Genomic DNA, 18,056 nt, shown 5'->3' with positions numbered 1-18,056 from the left:
AGGTTAGTTCGATGCAATTACATTCGGTTTCTGATTTTTCGTTAACTATTCTCTGAGGTTATTTAATTTCAATGGATTTGCATCTAGTTTCCGATTTCCCACTAATTATTCTATGAGGTTAGTTCAACGCAGTTGCATTCGGTTTTTAATTTTCTGTTAATTATTTTTTGAGATTAGTTCAATGCATTTGCATCCAGTTTCAAATTTTCCGTTAATTATTATTTGAAGTTTGTTTGATGTATTTACACATTGTTTCCAATTTCCTGTTAAATATTTTTCAAAGATTTGCATCCAATTTCTAATTTCTCGTTAGTTATTCTCTAACGTTAGTTTAATGCAATTACATCCAGTTTCCGATTTTTAGTTAATTACTTTTTGAGTCTGGTTTATTGTATTTGCATAAAGTTTCCAATTTCCTGTTAATTACTCTTTGAACTCAATTCAATGTATTTGAATCCAGTTTTTAATTTTCTTTTAAATATCCAATGTGGTGTGTAATATCAACTTCAAACAGGATATAAAAATAAATTATGTTTCATTTACTATGTGGGAATGTGGGATCATAAAAAATTATCTAGTTCCCGATTTCCTGTTAATTATTCTTTAAATTATACACGACTCACTATGTGGGATCTTTAAATATTATCTACGAACATGTGATGTTATATTAATTATTCTGAAAAATATTTGCAACTATATATGCAGAACTATTATATATGAATATTATATTGATAACTCGTCCAAATTTCTTATAACGCGAAAAGCCCATTATCCATTAAAAAAAAACTCACTCTTGATAAAACCCTTCAACTTCATTTTGTTGTTTAATAATAGAAGTTTGATTAAAGTTTTGTGAGATTGCCTAATAAGGCGAAGTTCATATTAGAGCTACTTGAATAGCAAGACGTTTTCAATCATACGAAAAAAGATAAAATAAACACTATTTTAAATGCAAAACTATACTTATCGAGACATTCCCACAACATATAACACAACTATGTTTTGAGGTTAGTTCAATCCATTTGCATCCAATTTTTTATTTTCAATTCCATTATTTATTTTTTGATGTTAGTTCAATGTAGTTGCATATAATTTCTGATTTTCCATTATTTATTTTTTGAGGTTAGTTCAATGCATTTACATCAAATTTACAATTTCCTATTAATTGTTCTTCGATGTCAGTTCAATGCATTTGCATCCAATTTCCGATTTCCCGTTAATTATTCTCTGAGATTATTTTAATGCATTTGCATTCAGTTTTTTATTTCTCGTTTATTATTCGATAAGGTTGCATTGACATCTAGTTTCCGATTTCCCGTTAATTATTGTTTGAGGTTAGTTCAATGAATTTGCATCCAGTTTTCAATTTTCCATTAATTATTTCTTGATATTAGTTCAATGCATTTGTATCCAGTTTATTTTTTTAGATTAGTTCAATACAGTTGCATCCGTTTTTCGATTTCTCATTAATTATTATTTAAGATTAATTCTATGAATTTCTTGTTCCCAATTTATAGTTAATTTTTCTTTGATGTTAGTTCAATACAGTTGCATCCATTTTTCGATTTTCCATTAATTTAATCATTGAGGGTTAGTTCAATGCATTTCCAACCAGTTTTTTATTTCCTGACAATTATTTTTTTTATGTTAATTCGATGTATTTGCATCCAAGTTTTGATTTTTTGTTAATTATTCTTTGAGGTTAGTTTAATGCAGTTGTATCCATAATCCGATTTCCCATTAATTACATTTTAAGATTAGTTTAATGTTTGCATTTGCATCCAATTTCTGATTTTCCGTTAAATATTATTTGAGGTTAGTTCGATGTATTTGCATCCAATTTTCAATTTCCCATTAATTGTTCTTTGAGCTTAGTTTCATGTAGTATTATATATATTTTAAAATATTTGTTATTATTGGTTTGCCATTTTTTTTTTTATTTTTTTATATACATGTGAGCTTGCATTATAATGAATGCAAAATTTTCTATTATATGTTTTGTGATGTTATTTTTTGTATAATTTAATTTTCCATTGGAATTTGTTTTGGTTTGTATATATATATATATATATATATATATATATATATATATATATATATATATATATATATATATATATATATATATATATAATTGGAAATTACATTATAGTGTTGAAAAAAAAATTATAAATTCAAAAATTTAATTGGAATATGTCGTAATTACTGTGGTTTTTGAAATCCTTAACGATGACTAAATGTCTAAATCCCAAAGTGGATGGTGCATTAAATCTATCCAAATTTATTTTTTTAGGCTCATATAGACATATAGTGCATACAATACAATTTTATTTGTTGTCTACTTAGTTTTGGGTGTACATTGTTACTTATTTTATGATTAGTTGACTTTTATTTTATTTTATTTTGTCCCAGTCACATGTGAGATTAACAAATGTATAAAGTAAATATTCAGACAACTCAATTCATTTTTTCATTCGTTATTTCATTGTCTTTTTCTAGAAAGAAATTTTATTATGTTAAACTTCACCTAAGATTAGTGTGGAAACTATTATTTGTGGCGTAAGAGTTTTAAGAAAATCATTTTCGGTGGAAACTATTATTTTTAGCAATTTAGTTTTTTTGTCTTCTATTTTTTTCGTAATTAGCTATAATATTTAGGAAAAGTTGGAGAATCTATGAAACTCTAGATGGGATTGTTTCCTTTTTTATATCATATTTTTTTTGTAATTAGTAATAGAGTTTAGAAAAAACTGGAGTCTATGTGATTGTCAATTGTCTGATTTTCTATATTAGTCTCTTACTTTTTCGTAATTAGCCAAAGAGTTTTACAAATATTGGAGACTCTGTGAATGCTCAAAAAATAGAGCCAAGAGGGTAGAGCTATAATATATAAACTAGCTTTTGAACCCGTCCTACGAACAGGTGCCACTATATTAAATTATTCTTAAATTATTATGAAAAATATTTGTAACTATGCACAGTTATAAGATATATAAATGTTATATTGATCACACATCCAAATTTCTTGTAACGTGAAAACCCCATGCTCTATAAAAAGATAGAGCACAACTTTGCTAAAATCTTTCGACTTCTATTTGTTGTTACATAATAGAAATTTGATTAAATTTTTGTTAGAATGTCCAATAAGGCAAAGATCATACTTAAGCTACTTAAATACCAAGTCATTCCCAATCATACGAAAATAGATATATATGATAAACACTATTTTAAATACAAAATTATATTTGTTGAACATTCCAACTACATATAATACAACTATGTTTTTAGGTTAGTTCAACGCAATTGTATCCAATTTTTAGATTTCCCGTTAATTATTCATTGAGGTTAGTTCAATGCATTTGCATCCATTCTAATTTCCCCTTAATTATACTTTGAGTTAGTTCAATGCAGTTGCATCCAGTTTTCGATTTCTCTTTAATTATTATTTTCAGTTAGTTCAATGCATTTGCCTCCAGTTTTCGATTTCACGTTAATTATTCTTTGAGATTAGTTCGATGCATTTGCATCCAGTTTTTTACTTCACATTAACTATTCTTTGAGGTTAGTTCCATGCAAAAAATAATAATAAATAAATAAATAGGGTTAGTTCATTTAATGCATTTGCATCTAATTTCTGAGAATTCCCGGTGATTTTCTTTAGGTTAGTTTAATGCAATTTCTTCCAGTTCTTGATTTCTCATTAGTTATTCTTTGAGAGTTAGGTCAATGCAATTACATACAGTTTCTGATTTCATGTTGATTATTATTTGAGTTTACCTAAACGCAATTGTATCTAGTTTCAGATTTCCCATTGATTATTTTTTGAGATTAGTTCAATGCAGTTGCATACTTGCATCCGGTTTTCAATTTTCCGTTAATTGTTTTTTATGTTAGTTTAGTGCAGTTGCATCGAGTTTCCGGATTTCCTTTAATTATTCTTTCGGGTTAATTCAAAGAATTTGCACTCAGTTTTTGATTTTCTGTTAACCATTATTTGAGGTTAGTTAAATGTATTTGTATCTAGTTTTCAATTTCCCGTTAATTAATTATTCTTTGTGGTTAGTTTAACGCATTAGTATTCCGTTTTCGATTTCTCATTAATTATTTTTTGAGGTTTGTTCGTTCCATTTATATCAGGTTTCTGATTTCCCGTTAATTATTCTTTTAGGTTAGTTCGTTGTGTTTGCATCCAGTATCCGATTTCTCGTTTTAAGGTTAGTTTAATGCATTTGCATATAGTCATGATTTATAGGTTAATTATTATTATCTAAGGTTAGTTCAATACACTTGCATTCAGTTTCTGATGTCCTATTAATTATTATTTGAGATTAGGTCAATGCATTTGCATCCAGTTTCCGATTTCTCGTTAATTGCTATTTGTGGTTAGTTCGATGCATTTGTATCCAGTTTCTGATTTCACGTTAATTATTCATTGGGGTTAGTTCTATGCAAAGAAAAAAAAAGGTTAGTTCCATGCAATTTCATCCAATTTTTTATTTCCCGTTAATTATTTTTTGAGGTTAAGTCAATGCATTTACATCCCGTTAATTATTTGAGATTTTTCGAGTTTAGTTCAATGGATTTGCATCCAATTTTCAACTTTCTTTGAGGTTAGTTTGATGCACTTACATCCAGTTTTCGATTTTCCATTTATTATTCTTTGAGGTTAGTTCAATGCATTTACATCCAAACCAATTTTTCGTTAATTATTTTTTGAGCTTAGTTCAGTGCATTTGTATCTAGTTTTAGATTTTCCGTTATTTATTATTTGAGGTTGGTTCAATGCAGTTACATTCAGTTTTGAATATCCCGTTCTATATTCTTTGTGGTTGGTTCAATGCATTTGTATCTAGTTTTCGATTTCTCGTTAATTATTATTCGAGGTTAGTTCCATGCAAAAATAATAATAATAATGTTAGTTTCATCCAATTACTGATTCCCTTTAATTATTCTTTGAGGTTAGTTCAATACATTTGCGACCAGATTGAACCCGATTTCCAATTAATTATTTTTAGATATTAGTTCAATGCATTTGCATCCAGTTTCTGATTTCACGTTAATTATTTTTTGAGGTTAGTTAAATGCATTTGCATCAAGTTTTCGATTGCCCGATAAATATTATTTGAAGTTAGTTCAATGCAGTTGCATCCAATTTCTGATTTCCTGTGAGTAATATTTTGAGGTTAGTTTAATACAATGGCATCCAGTTTCCGATTTCCGTTTAATTATTTTTTGAGGTTAATTTAATGCATTTGCTTATAAATTTCGAATTCCTGTTAATTATTTTTCGAGATTAGTTAAATGTAGTTGCTTCAAGTTTTCGATTTTTTGTTAAGTATTCTTTGACGTTAGTTCAATGAGTTTGCTTACAATTTTCGATTTCCCGTTAATTGTTCTCCGAGGTTAGTTTGTTGCGTTTGCATCCAGTTTCCAATTTTTCATTAATTAGGTTAGTTCAATGCAGTTGCATCCAGTTTCTGATTTCCCGTTAATTATTTTTTGAGGTTAGTTTGTTGTATTTGCATTCAGTTTCCGATTTCCCGTTAATTAGGTTAGTTCAATGCATTTGCATCCAGTTTCCGATTTCCCATTAATTATTATTTGAGGTTAGTTTAGGTTAGTTCAATGCATTTACATACAATTTCCAATTTCTCATTAATTATTTTTTGAGGTTCACTGCAATTCCATATCCAGTTTACGATTTTATGTTAATTATTCTTTGAGGTTACATAGTTCAATGCATTTGCATCCAGTTTCCAATTTTCCATTAATTTTTTTTTAAAGGTTATTTCAATGTAGTTGCATCCAGTTTCCAATTTTCAGTTAATTATTCTTTGATATTAGTTACCCATTTTCTAATTTTAACTTAATTATTTTTTTTAGGTTAGTTCAATGTCTCGCGGCACAAATCTTAGTATGATTAAAACCTTGTAAGTAAACACTCAAAATAAATCAAACCCCTTTGTAAGACACTTCTTAGAAGCTCGAAACTTTTTGTGGTTATAGAGGGACTCTAAAATAGCAATAAGTGTCATAGCTCTAGACTCTAGCCATACTCTTCTCATGTGTTTTGCTAATAAGAATTATACAAATTGCGTCATAAAAACCTCCCCAACTTAACAATGTCAACTTCTGCACATTAGCACTCAGTCCCTAAATCTTAAATACCTTTTGAGACAGTTGATTCTCCAAAGCTTTATCGTTTCCTCAATTCTTATATACAACTTTAAAAAGACGCCTAAATAGACAACCTCAACTGAATCATCATCTCCTTATTGAGCTTTATATATTTCCAATGCCTACAAACAATGTGGCAAAACCTCCTTATTAATCAACAATGCAACCTAAACATGTGTTTTTATTATTCAATAGCGTCGGCTAATTTCCTATCATGCACACTAAGCTCGCTACTTGCAATAATTGAAGTTGTGGTATTCATTTAAGCTGCTAGCTCATGCTGAAGCAAGTCAAGGGCGGGTTCTGATTCTAACTTTGACAATATATTGTTAGCCCTATTTAGATATCTAAAACTATCATTAAATCTATTCAAACCATAGCAAGCAAATCCCATCAAATATAAAGTCATGCATGGCCAGCGATAAAGATGACAAACATGAATCATTTTCACTATTAACTGAAGTTTATAACCAAATTATGTGTACTTGTGATGCCTTCAATTCTATAAGAGGAGAATACCAACATATAGTGCTAAAAATCTCAAGCCCGAAGAGAAAATAACGCGTGGAATGCTCTAATTTATAACTATGCTCATAACGGTTTTTTTTAGGATAGCATACAATATACAATATACGCAGATGTAGTTACATATAGTGGGGTTGTTTCTTCTCTTGCTCAATATACTATGTCTAGTGATGTCGTGAGAATTTTCATTGACATGTTGGATCTGGGCTTGAAGCCGAATGTCGTAACCTTAGTAAGTGTCCTCCCTGCCATCAATATCTTTAGTGTAGCTTGATAATTGTAAAGAAATGATACAAAAATCTATGGCTACTCCTATAGGAACATATTGGATCCTGAAAGAAGGATTAGAAATGCTCTTCTATCTGTTTACACAAAATGTTATTCAATTCAATATGTTGCTTTTGTCTTCGAAGATACTACGTACCGAGATGTGATTTCTTGGAGCTCAATGGTTGTAGGATACGTTCAGAATGGCTATTTTTAATAAGCACATGGAACATTTAAGAAGGTGATTACTCATAAAATTCAACCAAATCCTATCTCTGTGATAAACATTATTTCATAAAAGCAATCAGCCAATGCGAAATCCGGAAAAGTCAATGGTCGTGTAGAAGTAATCAGCCAAATCAACCATCTCCCTTTAAAGAAAACTAAAGAGGATTGAAAACTTCATAAGAGTTCTTCGGTGAAATTTTCTGTTTCAGTGGTTTCTTATTGATGTAGGCTAATAAAGGAGCGAGCATAAAGAGCATGTGGTTCAGATTGCTGAGCTATTGTTGGAGAAGGAGGTTTTACATCAAGAGGACATGATTAGAGTACTGGGGGAACGTCCTTGGAAGTCAGATGAGCAAACAAACTACGATAGGTTCAGGGATGGATTTATTGTGGAAGAGAAGAGTGTAGAAACCACAGAGATTGAAAATGCAGACGATGAATCGTCACCGGCCTCTTGAACCATAATTTGTATTTTGTATATCAAATAGGGCTTTTCATCATCCCATGTAGGCATATGTACATTTCAACATGTTTTCCATAAGAGTACTACTGTAGAACGTTTATTGTTGTCGTGATTTAATATCTTGGTAATCAAATTGTCAGTAGAAGATTTTTTTTTCTCCTCCAGTATTATTATTATTTTGCTAAATCTCCAATATTAATTCATGTACATGTATAGTCTATTTTACGGGACTAAGGGTCGTTTTAGCAGAAGGGCATGCATAAAAATTCTTACTTACTACTTTTGTTGTGGGACATGTCTTCTCTTAAATCTATTGATGAAGATTATATAGTTATATGATCGAGTTCATTCAAATCATATTCTCTAACATAGAAGGGATTAAACATAGGATACCCTAGCTTAAAACATATCTCTTTTGGTCTTGAAAAGTATTTTGCTGCTTGCCTTGGTAAAAAAAAAAAGGAGATACGCTCTTAATTTTGACAACTTAACCATCTTGAAAATCAAGGAAATAAAAAGAGTATAAGCATCCAGCCCAAAGTTGAAAATTCCTTATTTGTCTAATTTTATCTTATTTGTCTCCAACTTTTTCGTAATTAGCCAAAGAGTTTTACAAATATTAGAGACTCTGTGAACGCTCAAAAAATATAACCAAGAGAGTACACCTATAATATATATCTAAGGATATCTAAAAATTTGGAATTCATTTTTTTTTCCATAATTATAGAGTTTACAAAAAATTGGAGACTATGTAAAGTTTTGAAAAATAGAGCCAAGAGAGTATAACTATAATATATATCTAAGGATATATAGAAAAAGGAGGAGTCGAGTGAATAGTGAATGTGTGTGGAAGTAGGGACATTTTGGTCATTTCACATTTTTTTAAATTATTTTTTTAATTTTTTAGGGGTAAAATAGTAATTTAATATTTATAAGCTTTAAAAAAAAAATTGTGAATCCCACGTGGGTACCACGTGCACAGTAGCTAGTATATATCTAAGGATAACATAGATCAAGCCCTACTTCCCTGTCGTTTGTGAGTTGTACGCTCTCATTGAAGGCTCTTGCGTCCCCCTACAATATTATAAATCAGTTGCGCTGCAATCCTTTGCTTTATTTATATCAAATAAACACAACTGTAAGTCTGTGAGCTACTGAGCCCCCAATTCCAAAACACTGTGCTGTATTGCTGTAGCCTTTTTTTAGGCCTTAAAACATCCCAACTATATCGCCTTAATAATTTATTGAAATAAATAAATAAATAATACTATGTCCTCCAAAATCCCCAACGTAAACTGGACCGGAAAGTTGTCGGTCAAGGTAAGGGTGATATATTCTCAACGATCCCAAATGAAGGAGATCTACTATTACCAAATCCAACCTTTGCACCTTATTTGGTCACCCGAAGTCAACCAGTTAAGGATGAAGTGTAAACAGCACAAACTAGTGGAGAATCCAACCGACCTACGTAGTGCTCCGGACACTTTCCATTGTGGAGTAACCACTGCCATACTCTTTTCAGTGCCTCTATATAACTGACTCGTATCTATCCCTTCAACTCTCCTCTTGTTCTAGTCTTTCTTTGCTCGTCTTTCATACACCTTAAAGTTTGACAATAATTCCTAAACGAAGAATTCACCTTAACCGGAATTTGGTACCTCGAGTCCTAGAGATAAGTACATATCAATATGAAGGTGACAGGGGAGCTAATCTTATGGTTGTGCATTGTCGTTGCTCTAGAACCCCCTCTACATGTGGTATGTTTCCATGACTCCACACATCCATGGGAAGTACACACACACGCACGTACGAATGGTGCTAGCGATACAATCATGAATGATGAAGTTGTTGAATCACATGTAGAATATAGATGCACTGAGACTCCAAATGCTTATGTATACACTCTACAAATCCCTGGTAAAGAATCCTCTTGTTAATCATTTCTAATTGTCATTTTACTTAATTTGCACAAAATCACCACCTCTTTTTTGTCAATGTAGGCTCACAAAAATAAACTCATGCTATACATGGATAGGTGCTAATTAAATGGCTCTGTATAAACTCAGCACAAATTTTAAATATAATATGCATCATCCTTGATAAAAACGTTGGTACTCAGTCTACACTTATTACCAAGACAACTGTTGCCTACAACACAGCATTGTCTCTGTAAACAACATTTTTTCTCGAAATTCACTTATTTATACACCACACCTTTTATCTTAATGTGATTGTGCTTGGTACTTAAAGATCCAGAACGAAAAAAAAGAAAAATAAAGTAGTTGTTAATAGTAAATGTTTTGATGATTTGAACTGATCGATCTTCATATTGTTAGGCTTCCATAAAGAAGACGTGACGGTTGAAACAGATAAGGGAATTTTGAGAATTAAGGGTGACAATAAGAAATATGAGAATAATCAGGGTGAAGTACATTGGTCATACCGCCACTTTTGGAACCACTTCAGTCTTGCAAGTGATGCTAATGTTGATGACATTCACACAGATGTCAAAGATGGCGTTCTTACGGTCACTGTTGGAAGACTACATCATCAAGAAAAGACTTGAGCAGCAACAGTAATGCTTGGACTTTTTTTTATTCCTCACAATAAGAATACATGAATTTTGTAAGGTTTACCAAATTCAAGTGTTCGTGTTATGTACTTCCACTATATATGTAGATATTTAGGTGGAGCTTTTATTTCCAGTCATTACGCGCAGGCTTGCAACTACTACACTCAAATAACGCACATACACACTAAAAGAAGCAAATGATTAGTGAGTCCGATTGGCAAACCATATAGATTTTCTCCTACATATTTTGTCTAGCTAGTATCCGATTTGACCACATATATGATTAGTGGGCTCAACCTGTTTTAGCCTACGACAGAGAAAAATGACCGACCCTCAAAGGATGTTGACGTAGAAGCTCCAGATCACCAGATATGCAACTTATGGTCCCTTTCGCAGTGGTACGAGTTCAAATTCGGATATCATTTAGTGACTCGAGAAGATTCATGAAAATCAAAATCAAAGGTACACTATACTACTATAGTGCCATCGATCGATCTCCACCACAAATAAGCTTATTTCTCAAGATTCTGACTGCAATGTACGCAAGTAATGACGTTTATAAAGAGTTTCGTCGTAATCAACATTTTTTTTTAATGACTGCAATAAGTTTTGGACAACTCTTTGGACAACTGCAGCTATCAATCACCGAAAAGAAAATCTGCTTAAGACTTAATTTGAGTCGGCGAAATAACGTAAGTTTTGCTGAAGTCACAACGTTCTTGGAACTATTTGCGAAGATGGAATTTCGTAAGTCGTAACAACAATAACAATCTAGAATATCAAAAATGCCGATGAAGACATAGCTGATATGTTTTGGTTTTTATCGTACGTACCCAATGTGCAAAAAATGATGTGGATATTTTGAACCTTAGACTCTAGCTAAAATCAAATTCACAATGGTATGACACTATGCTTAGCTATTTTGGTTTATGCGTCAGATTAAAATGAGCATCGGCCAAACTTTTGCCAGAGAAAATCTTCAATTTGGTATTTGTTTGCCACCTGACCTCCATTAGATTGGTGCGTGAGACATGGATTTAAGGTTCTGTAATTCATCAATATCCAATCTGATTGTATTATTGTTCCAGACTTCAGATCAAGTCTTTATCCACTTGAATGAACCAATATTGCAATTATTCTAGGACCTGAATTTTGTTTCAAGTGGTCTAGCTTTTGAGTTCAAGCTCATTTTTTTTCGCTAAAGAAGTTCAAGCTCGTCTCATTCTCATATATCAATGTTTGATACTTTGATTCCATTCGAATAAACCCAGTTCCCATAAATGTATTTTCGCTATTGAATTCAGAAAAATGAGTCTTAGAAATTGGAAGTGTGAAAGATTCAGTTACCTAACACGGCTAACAGTATCATTTGTACGTAAAGAAGTGTAAAACCACAGCTAACCGTCCATTAAACTGTCAATTCGATAGCTGAACATAGATGAATCTTACACATGAAACCAAGATCATCGAAGTTATTGAACAAAAACCAACCAACTGTAAATCAGTTCTATAATCTTAGATCACTATATTTAGAACAACAATAAGCCGACAAGAGCTTCTTTCAATCTCACATGCCTCAACCACACTTCCAAATACTAAAAACCATAATAGATTATAAATTGAAAAGCTATTCCGTTCTCCATAATTTTTTTTATATGAATTTTTATTTTTTCATTATATCGATCGATATCCACAAAAACTACACTTTTTTTTTACTACCATTAATACATTCTTAACCACACTCTTTATATACCAGCTTAAACAACACAATACCATGAATCACCATACGACCGCACATAAGCAGTTTGTGAAGACATGTCATTTATCCTAACAGCACACCTATCCATATCACCACACCTGTCCTACTATGTGAAAAAAAATTTATGTTCATATCACCACACGTGTCCTATTAACACCTATAAAAAAAAATCTTAATAACTATGTTAGTTTGATTCCAATATTATCTAAAAATACTACATACGTAGACATCTTATTCCTCAAGAAGGGCAACTATTTCCATCTAAACAAATACACTCCCATTTCCATTACATCCTGAGCTAAGTCATTTGGTGTAATATCTTGTTAATCTCTAAAGATAAAATAGACATTTACACAATTTAAAAGTAAATCTACACATTCTTTGAACTCAAATATCAAAGAATTGAAAAGTTAATAATTGGTCCATATGTGTTCTTTCAGTTCTACCTTGCAAATATCAGGTTTTGATTAGCCCGAAAAAAAAGAATCAATTCTTGAGAACCAAAACAATTCTCAAATGGGATGAAAGTAGAAATTATTGAAAAGAAAGCCATTGCAACTTGGTCTTTACAACTTGGTCTTCATGAATCTTAATCCTATTAGTCTATTACTTCTTATCCCAATGGCCCAATTTGCAAGAGTGAAAAAGAAAGCAGAGTAATAGAACCATCTTGCTCCTTCAAAGAAGTAGGGCACTAGGGGTCATAACAAATTATTAATGGTAGGGCAATAAGGACAACCTGATAATTCCCAAGTGGGATCCCTAAGGGCCAAGGCACGACGCCATCCAACAACTTTCTTATATTGATCAAACACAATCAATTTAATCACAAGTATTTACTTCAATTCCTTTTTTTCCTCAAAACAAAAAATTAAAAGGACGTACAATTTATTTACGCATGAAGATATTTTCAAACTTTCACGAAATATTAAAAATTTCGAAAATCCGACACGAAAATCTCGGGCACTGAAAAACCACACACGTGCACCTAATCATAGACACGATCTATTGTCGGCTAAATATCAACGTAAGTATTGTATATTTACCAAACTACCCTTACCTGTTCATAAACCCCATCAACTTCTAGAAAACCAGCTGACTCCTCTTTTTTTTTTTGTTTTCTCCCCATCTTCATTTTCAGCTAAACCCTTTAAAAAAATCCAAAGATCTAAACTTTGAGTATATTTATTTGATATTTAAGATTAGAAACAAGATTTGTTGCTTGTTTTTTGGTGGTGCATGTTGTTATAAAGATGAAGATACAGTGTAATGTTTGTGAAGCAGCAGAAGCAAATGTTTTGTGTTGTGCAGATGAAGCAGCTTTATGTTGGGCATGTGATGAGAAAGTTCATGCTGCTAATAAACTTGCTAGTAAACATCAAAGAGTTCCGTTGACTAATTCTTCTTCTTCTCAGATGCCAAAGTGTGATATTTGTCAGGTAATAATAAAAATATTATCTTTTTTATTTTTTATGTTGATTGGTGTATTGAGCTTTTTGGTTTTATTGGACGGGTATTTTTTTTTTTGTGAAATTTAGTCCATTTTAAGGTTTTAAGTGTCTGTTTGTTGATTTGGAGAGCTGGTTTTGGTGTATTTTATTAATTCCTTTTGATGACTGTATATAATTTTGTGAAATTTTGATTTGTTGAGTTTGCTCTGTATGGTGATATTAAAGTCCATTTTAAGGTTCTGGGTATGAATTAGTTTTACTGATCTCAATTATGAATCTCTAAGGTCGTATTAGTTTGAGTCGATTTAGTGTGTTTTTTTATATGTATTTTTTAGTGACGATGGATCATTGGATCGTATAGTGAATGGTAGGTGAAAATGATTTTGTCATCTTTGTTGATTGATTTGTGTCTGGGTTTGTTGAACTCATTCATATACTGATGAATGCTTCCGATCTTTAGTGTGATTGATTGTTATCGTCATCCAAATAGGGGATCGGCAAATTAATTTCTAGTATAGCGCGCTAATTGTGAAGGAGGTGAAGCAGATGATCCTGCGATTTATTTTTCAGTATATATTCAGTGAATTAGTCCAATTGTTTAGCTTCAGAAGAAAAGCATGTGCAGAGCAAAGTAGGCTGTTATAGGGGAAACATAACATTTAGTTTTTGACCTTGCTGAGTAATGGAAGGACCAGGGATGTGCTAGCAGCAATACTACTTGATAAATTTGCCACCAACTTCCTAGCTGTTTCATTAATGGGCCATAAGTTGTGTCTAGGTAAATGGCATACTGGTAACTAATTATGTCTGTAGCATGGTCCTCATAATAATTTGATGGTCTCGTACTTTTGAAAAAGATCATGACATGTGCATGTCTTTGTGTAATTTTTTTGTCTTGTTTCTATTTCTTTTACACACACTTTCTTCGTGTGTGTGTGTGTGTGTGGGGGGGTCGCTTGCTCAAGTACTATACCTTTTTTAGATATTAACTCTCAGTAATCCCTTTTCCTTCTTATCATGACCTAAATAATTACCTCTTCACGAGTTGTAAGCTTTATTTCAATCAGATTTATTTTAGAATTGATATGTTTGTTCTGATAATTCATGTTTCAACCAGATTTATTTCATCATGAAGGTTTACCTATACTGACGACCAAGGGCCGTGGCTCATCATATTATTTCATTCATTTCGATATGCACAGCATAGCATTTGTTGATCATAGAATATCCCCTTATTTGGATTAGCTGTCAGATATATCAACCTCCCTCCCCTCCCTGAAGTCAGGCTTCTCCGTAGCATGTCATCATGCCATGGAGAAACAAAGACTGATTTGGAGTTCTATTGAGTCTGTTAGCTACTAAAATTCCTAATATTTTTTCTCTCTGCAGGACACTGTTGGTTACTTCTTCTGTCTGGAAGATCGAGCTCTACTCTGTCGGAAATGTGATGTTTCCATACACACTGCCAACACCTATGTATCTTCCCATCAGCGCTTTCTGCTTACTGGAGTTAAAGTGGGGCTTGAAACCACAGAACCAGTTGGTTCATCTACTAAGGAAATGTCAAATTCTATTGGAGCACCCGCAGAAAAACTTTCTCAATCAGTGCGTAGTAGTTCAATGTCACAGAATGGTGAAAATAACGAAGTATTATCCCGTCAAGTTGGAGTTGGGGCCGTACCAGCACCTAAGCTTTCATTCTCTGGGGGAACTACAACTGGGAGCATTACTGACTGGCCCTTGGATGACTTTCTCGTACTAACGGACTTTAGTAACAGTTTTGGGTTCATGGAACATGGATCCTCTAAGGTATCTTCTAGCTGATCAGTACAATCTTTTATTTTCCATTGTTTTGTGTTTTCTCTATAGAAAAAATCATGATACTGTTTTCTTCTCCCCTGATAGTTAGGATAATATTGCCTACACTCTTAAATCTTCTTTACTCCAGTATGTTAAACTGCTTATTCATAATAATAGTTTATTTGCATTTCCTGCTTTGGCCATTTGAAAACTCTCATAGCTTTCGAGAGGTCCATCTCAAAGGTGAACAGCCTAAACCAACTTTACCTTTTTTGAGTAAGACACAGTGTGCTCTTCAATAGTTTTGGACTTTTGGTTAGAGACCATACTCTATATTATCACCATGGCACAAGGACAGTTCTTGCCTCGTTGTCATAGATAGTGATGCCTTGACAGATTTTTCATTCTCTTCCATTCAGAGTGTAGGCCCTGCTTCTGTTGTTGAAGTGGCACACCTGTGATGGGATTAGCATCCTTATTTAGTGGTCCTACTCGAACTTCTGAGCTGGAAAATTTCCAGTTGGGACAATATAATGTGTGGGTTCAAGGCTTGTCTTACCATACAATTACTCATGTCTCACATCTTAAGTATAACCTCTGATTGTTTTAATTAATAGTAGGAATTTTGGAAGTTTATCAGTTAATGGATTGCAAAGTGTTCATTTATCACTAGTGTCTTCCAGGTCCTTGGCTGATAAATTTTGGACTCTGAATATATTTGCTGATGTATCAATGGTGACTTTTTTTCAGGCCGACAGTGGAAAGCTTGGGGGTTCTGACTTTTCCTTATCGTCACAAGGTGCAAATGAAAGATTTGATATGGATGACTATTCCGTTAAGGTGCCTGAAGTCCCATGGATAGTGCCAGAGATACCATCTCCACCTACAGCATCAGGACTCTTTTGGCCAAAAAGCTCTCGAAACTCACCGTCTGACAATTCAGTGTTTGTTCCTGATGTATGCTGCTCCTCTCCTCAAAACTTCCAACGTTACCAACCAAACCATACCATCTCAAAATACCGAAGGTGGTGACTGCAGACATCAAAAGGATAGGGCATACTTTACTGGAAGTGTTGTATAAAGTTTGTATTTTCTTTCAGTGTATTGAGTTTTGGGCTTAGCAGTCTTGATAGGCTGTTCAGGGTCTAGGCTTTTGAGTTGCTTCTTTTTTATTTCCTTTTAATAACTAAAGAGTGTATGCAGGTTCTTTCAGTTGCTAGGTAACCTCTTGTTTGTCTCTGTTGATAGCTAACGCACTTAGGTGATGTACTGTCAAATGAAGGACGTGTGATAGTAGAGAAAACACTCTGGTTTGCTGCGCCATTTACTGACTTGCCAAAAGGGAGTGTATCGATGATACCTGCGACAAATGTATCCAAGTCCTTTTTTGCTCATGAAATGGCTAAATTAGAGAATAATGTCAAGAAACAAACTGAGACAAGGAAGTGGTGTTTGGCAGGCAAAGTGAACTGTGATTTGGTTTGTGCATTGATGTATCTTTGGATCTATCAAATTTCATTGTCTTATTTTTTTAATACTTATTTATTGAAAATAATGATCCATCTTATTGCTTTACTGATATCGAGAACGCAATTTCAGAGACTTGTGTAGGTGTTTAGTGGTAACATGTGTTGTGTTCCAGACTTCCAGTCCATTCCACTTTTATACCATGGTAACATACTAGCCTTGACTGAATACATTTGAGTCCCGATCTTAAAAGATCGATCTCTTGGCATTATGGTACATGCGGCCATCTAAACCGTTAGATAGCATGGTGATGTTCACCAGCACGTGCTCTTTATTACGTCATCCCTTTCTCTCTCGTTGGCTTTTCTTGCCCCCCCTCCTAATCAATGTTACAACTACCACCTTAGAATTTATGTTGTCGTTGCTATTGAACAAAAATAGATAAAAGAACCATATATATCAACCATCTTTCGAAGAGACGTTTCTTAATAGATGTGATCGATTTCGAGGTTTAGTTGATAATTTGTTCCTCTTCTACTAGTGAGTTCATTTCTTTTCTAAACTTGCCATTATTTTATTTCACCCTAGACCTATTTATAGACAACCACATCAAAATGGTGATAGTCCAAAAATTTCTTGTGATGTTGTTGAAGACTATTGTAATAGTTATAATGAGGAAGACATGCTCGAATTTGTTACTGAGAATCAGGAAGACCATGGTCTATTTGAAGGAAATGAGCATCTTGAATGGGAAAATACTGTCGGTGCCAGTGCTGATAATGTTGAAAGCGTCGACAATGAGGACAACGAAGACATGTTAAATAGCATACGACTCCGTGTTGGCATGGAATTTGATTCTCCAGAAGAAGCCTATGATTTTTATAATTATTTTGCAAGGAGGACATGATTCAGCATTAGAAAATACGCAATAGGTAAATCTCAACGTAAAAATGAAATCATAGCTGGGTCATACTATTGTTCCCTCCAAGGTTTTTGCAACGCTACTAGATCAAACCCGATTGAGCAGAGGCAGAGAAAAAGATCTAATACAAGAATTGGGTGCAAGGTTGTCATGTCGATAAGAAAAAACGAAAAGAAAAACTGGGTTGTCACTCGAGTTATTGAGGAGCCTAATCACAACCTTGCAACTCCAAGCAAACGACACAAGCTTCAGTCTTCGAGAAAGGTACCAAAAGAACAAGAACAAATGCTAGGGAACATGCAATTAGTTAGGTTTAAAGTCAATCTTATGTTGTGTTATATGGGTGTTGAAGCTAAATGAATTCGTAATATTGGCTACACTGAAAGAGATGTTATAAATGTTCTCGGTAAGGTTCGAAGACATGA

General features: G+C 33.0%; 1 protein-coding gene and 1 long non-coding RNA gene across 2 annotated transcripts; both read left to right on the top strand.

The window, feature by feature from the left end:
• The first annotated feature begins 8,575 nt into the window (after positions 1-8,575).
• Positions 8,576-10,369, top strand: LOC147478382 (uncharacterized). Its single transcript, XR_015209456.1, has 2 exons — positions 8,576-9,577; positions 9,997-10,369. It is a non-coding gene; the product is annotated as an uncharacterized LOC147478382 (long non-coding RNA).
• Positions 10,370-13,043: 2,674 nt separating this feature from the next.
• Positions 13,044-16,821, top strand: LOC147478381 (B-box zinc finger protein 22-like). The gene is made up of 3 exons (XM_086581941.1): positions 13,044-13,430; positions 14,832-15,251; positions 15,993-16,821. Exons 1-3 carry the CDS (start codon positions 13,245-13,247, stop codon positions 16,272-16,274), a joined length of 888 nt encoding a protein of 295 aa, XP_086438067.1. The 5' UTR covers positions 13,044-13,244; the 3' UTR covers positions 16,275-16,821.
• Positions 16,822-18,056: the final 1,235 nt, after the last annotated feature.

Source organism: Coptis chinensis, chromosome 9 (assembly GCF_015680905.1).
Source record: "Coptis chinensis isolate HL-2020 chromosome 9, ASM1568090v1, whole genome shotgun sequence".
Lineage (NCBI taxonomy): Eukaryota > Viridiplantae > Streptophyta > Magnoliopsida > Ranunculales > Ranunculaceae > Coptis > Coptis chinensis.
This window is presented reverse-complemented; position numbering and strand designations above follow the sequence as displayed.

Coding starts and splice junctions, on each gene's coding strand:
- LOC147478381 (XM_086581941.1), top strand. CDS start 13,245: ATGAAGATACAGTGTAATGTTTGTGAAGCAGCAGAAGCAAATGTTTTG. Junction 13,431..14,831: donor CAAAGTGTGATATTTGTCAG/GTAATAATAAAA, acceptor TTCTCTCTGCAG/GACACTGTTGGTTACTTCTT. Junction 15,252..15,992: donor TGGAACATGGATCCTCTAAG/GTATCTTCTAGC, acceptor ACTTTTTTTCAG/GCCGACAGTGGAAAGCTTGG.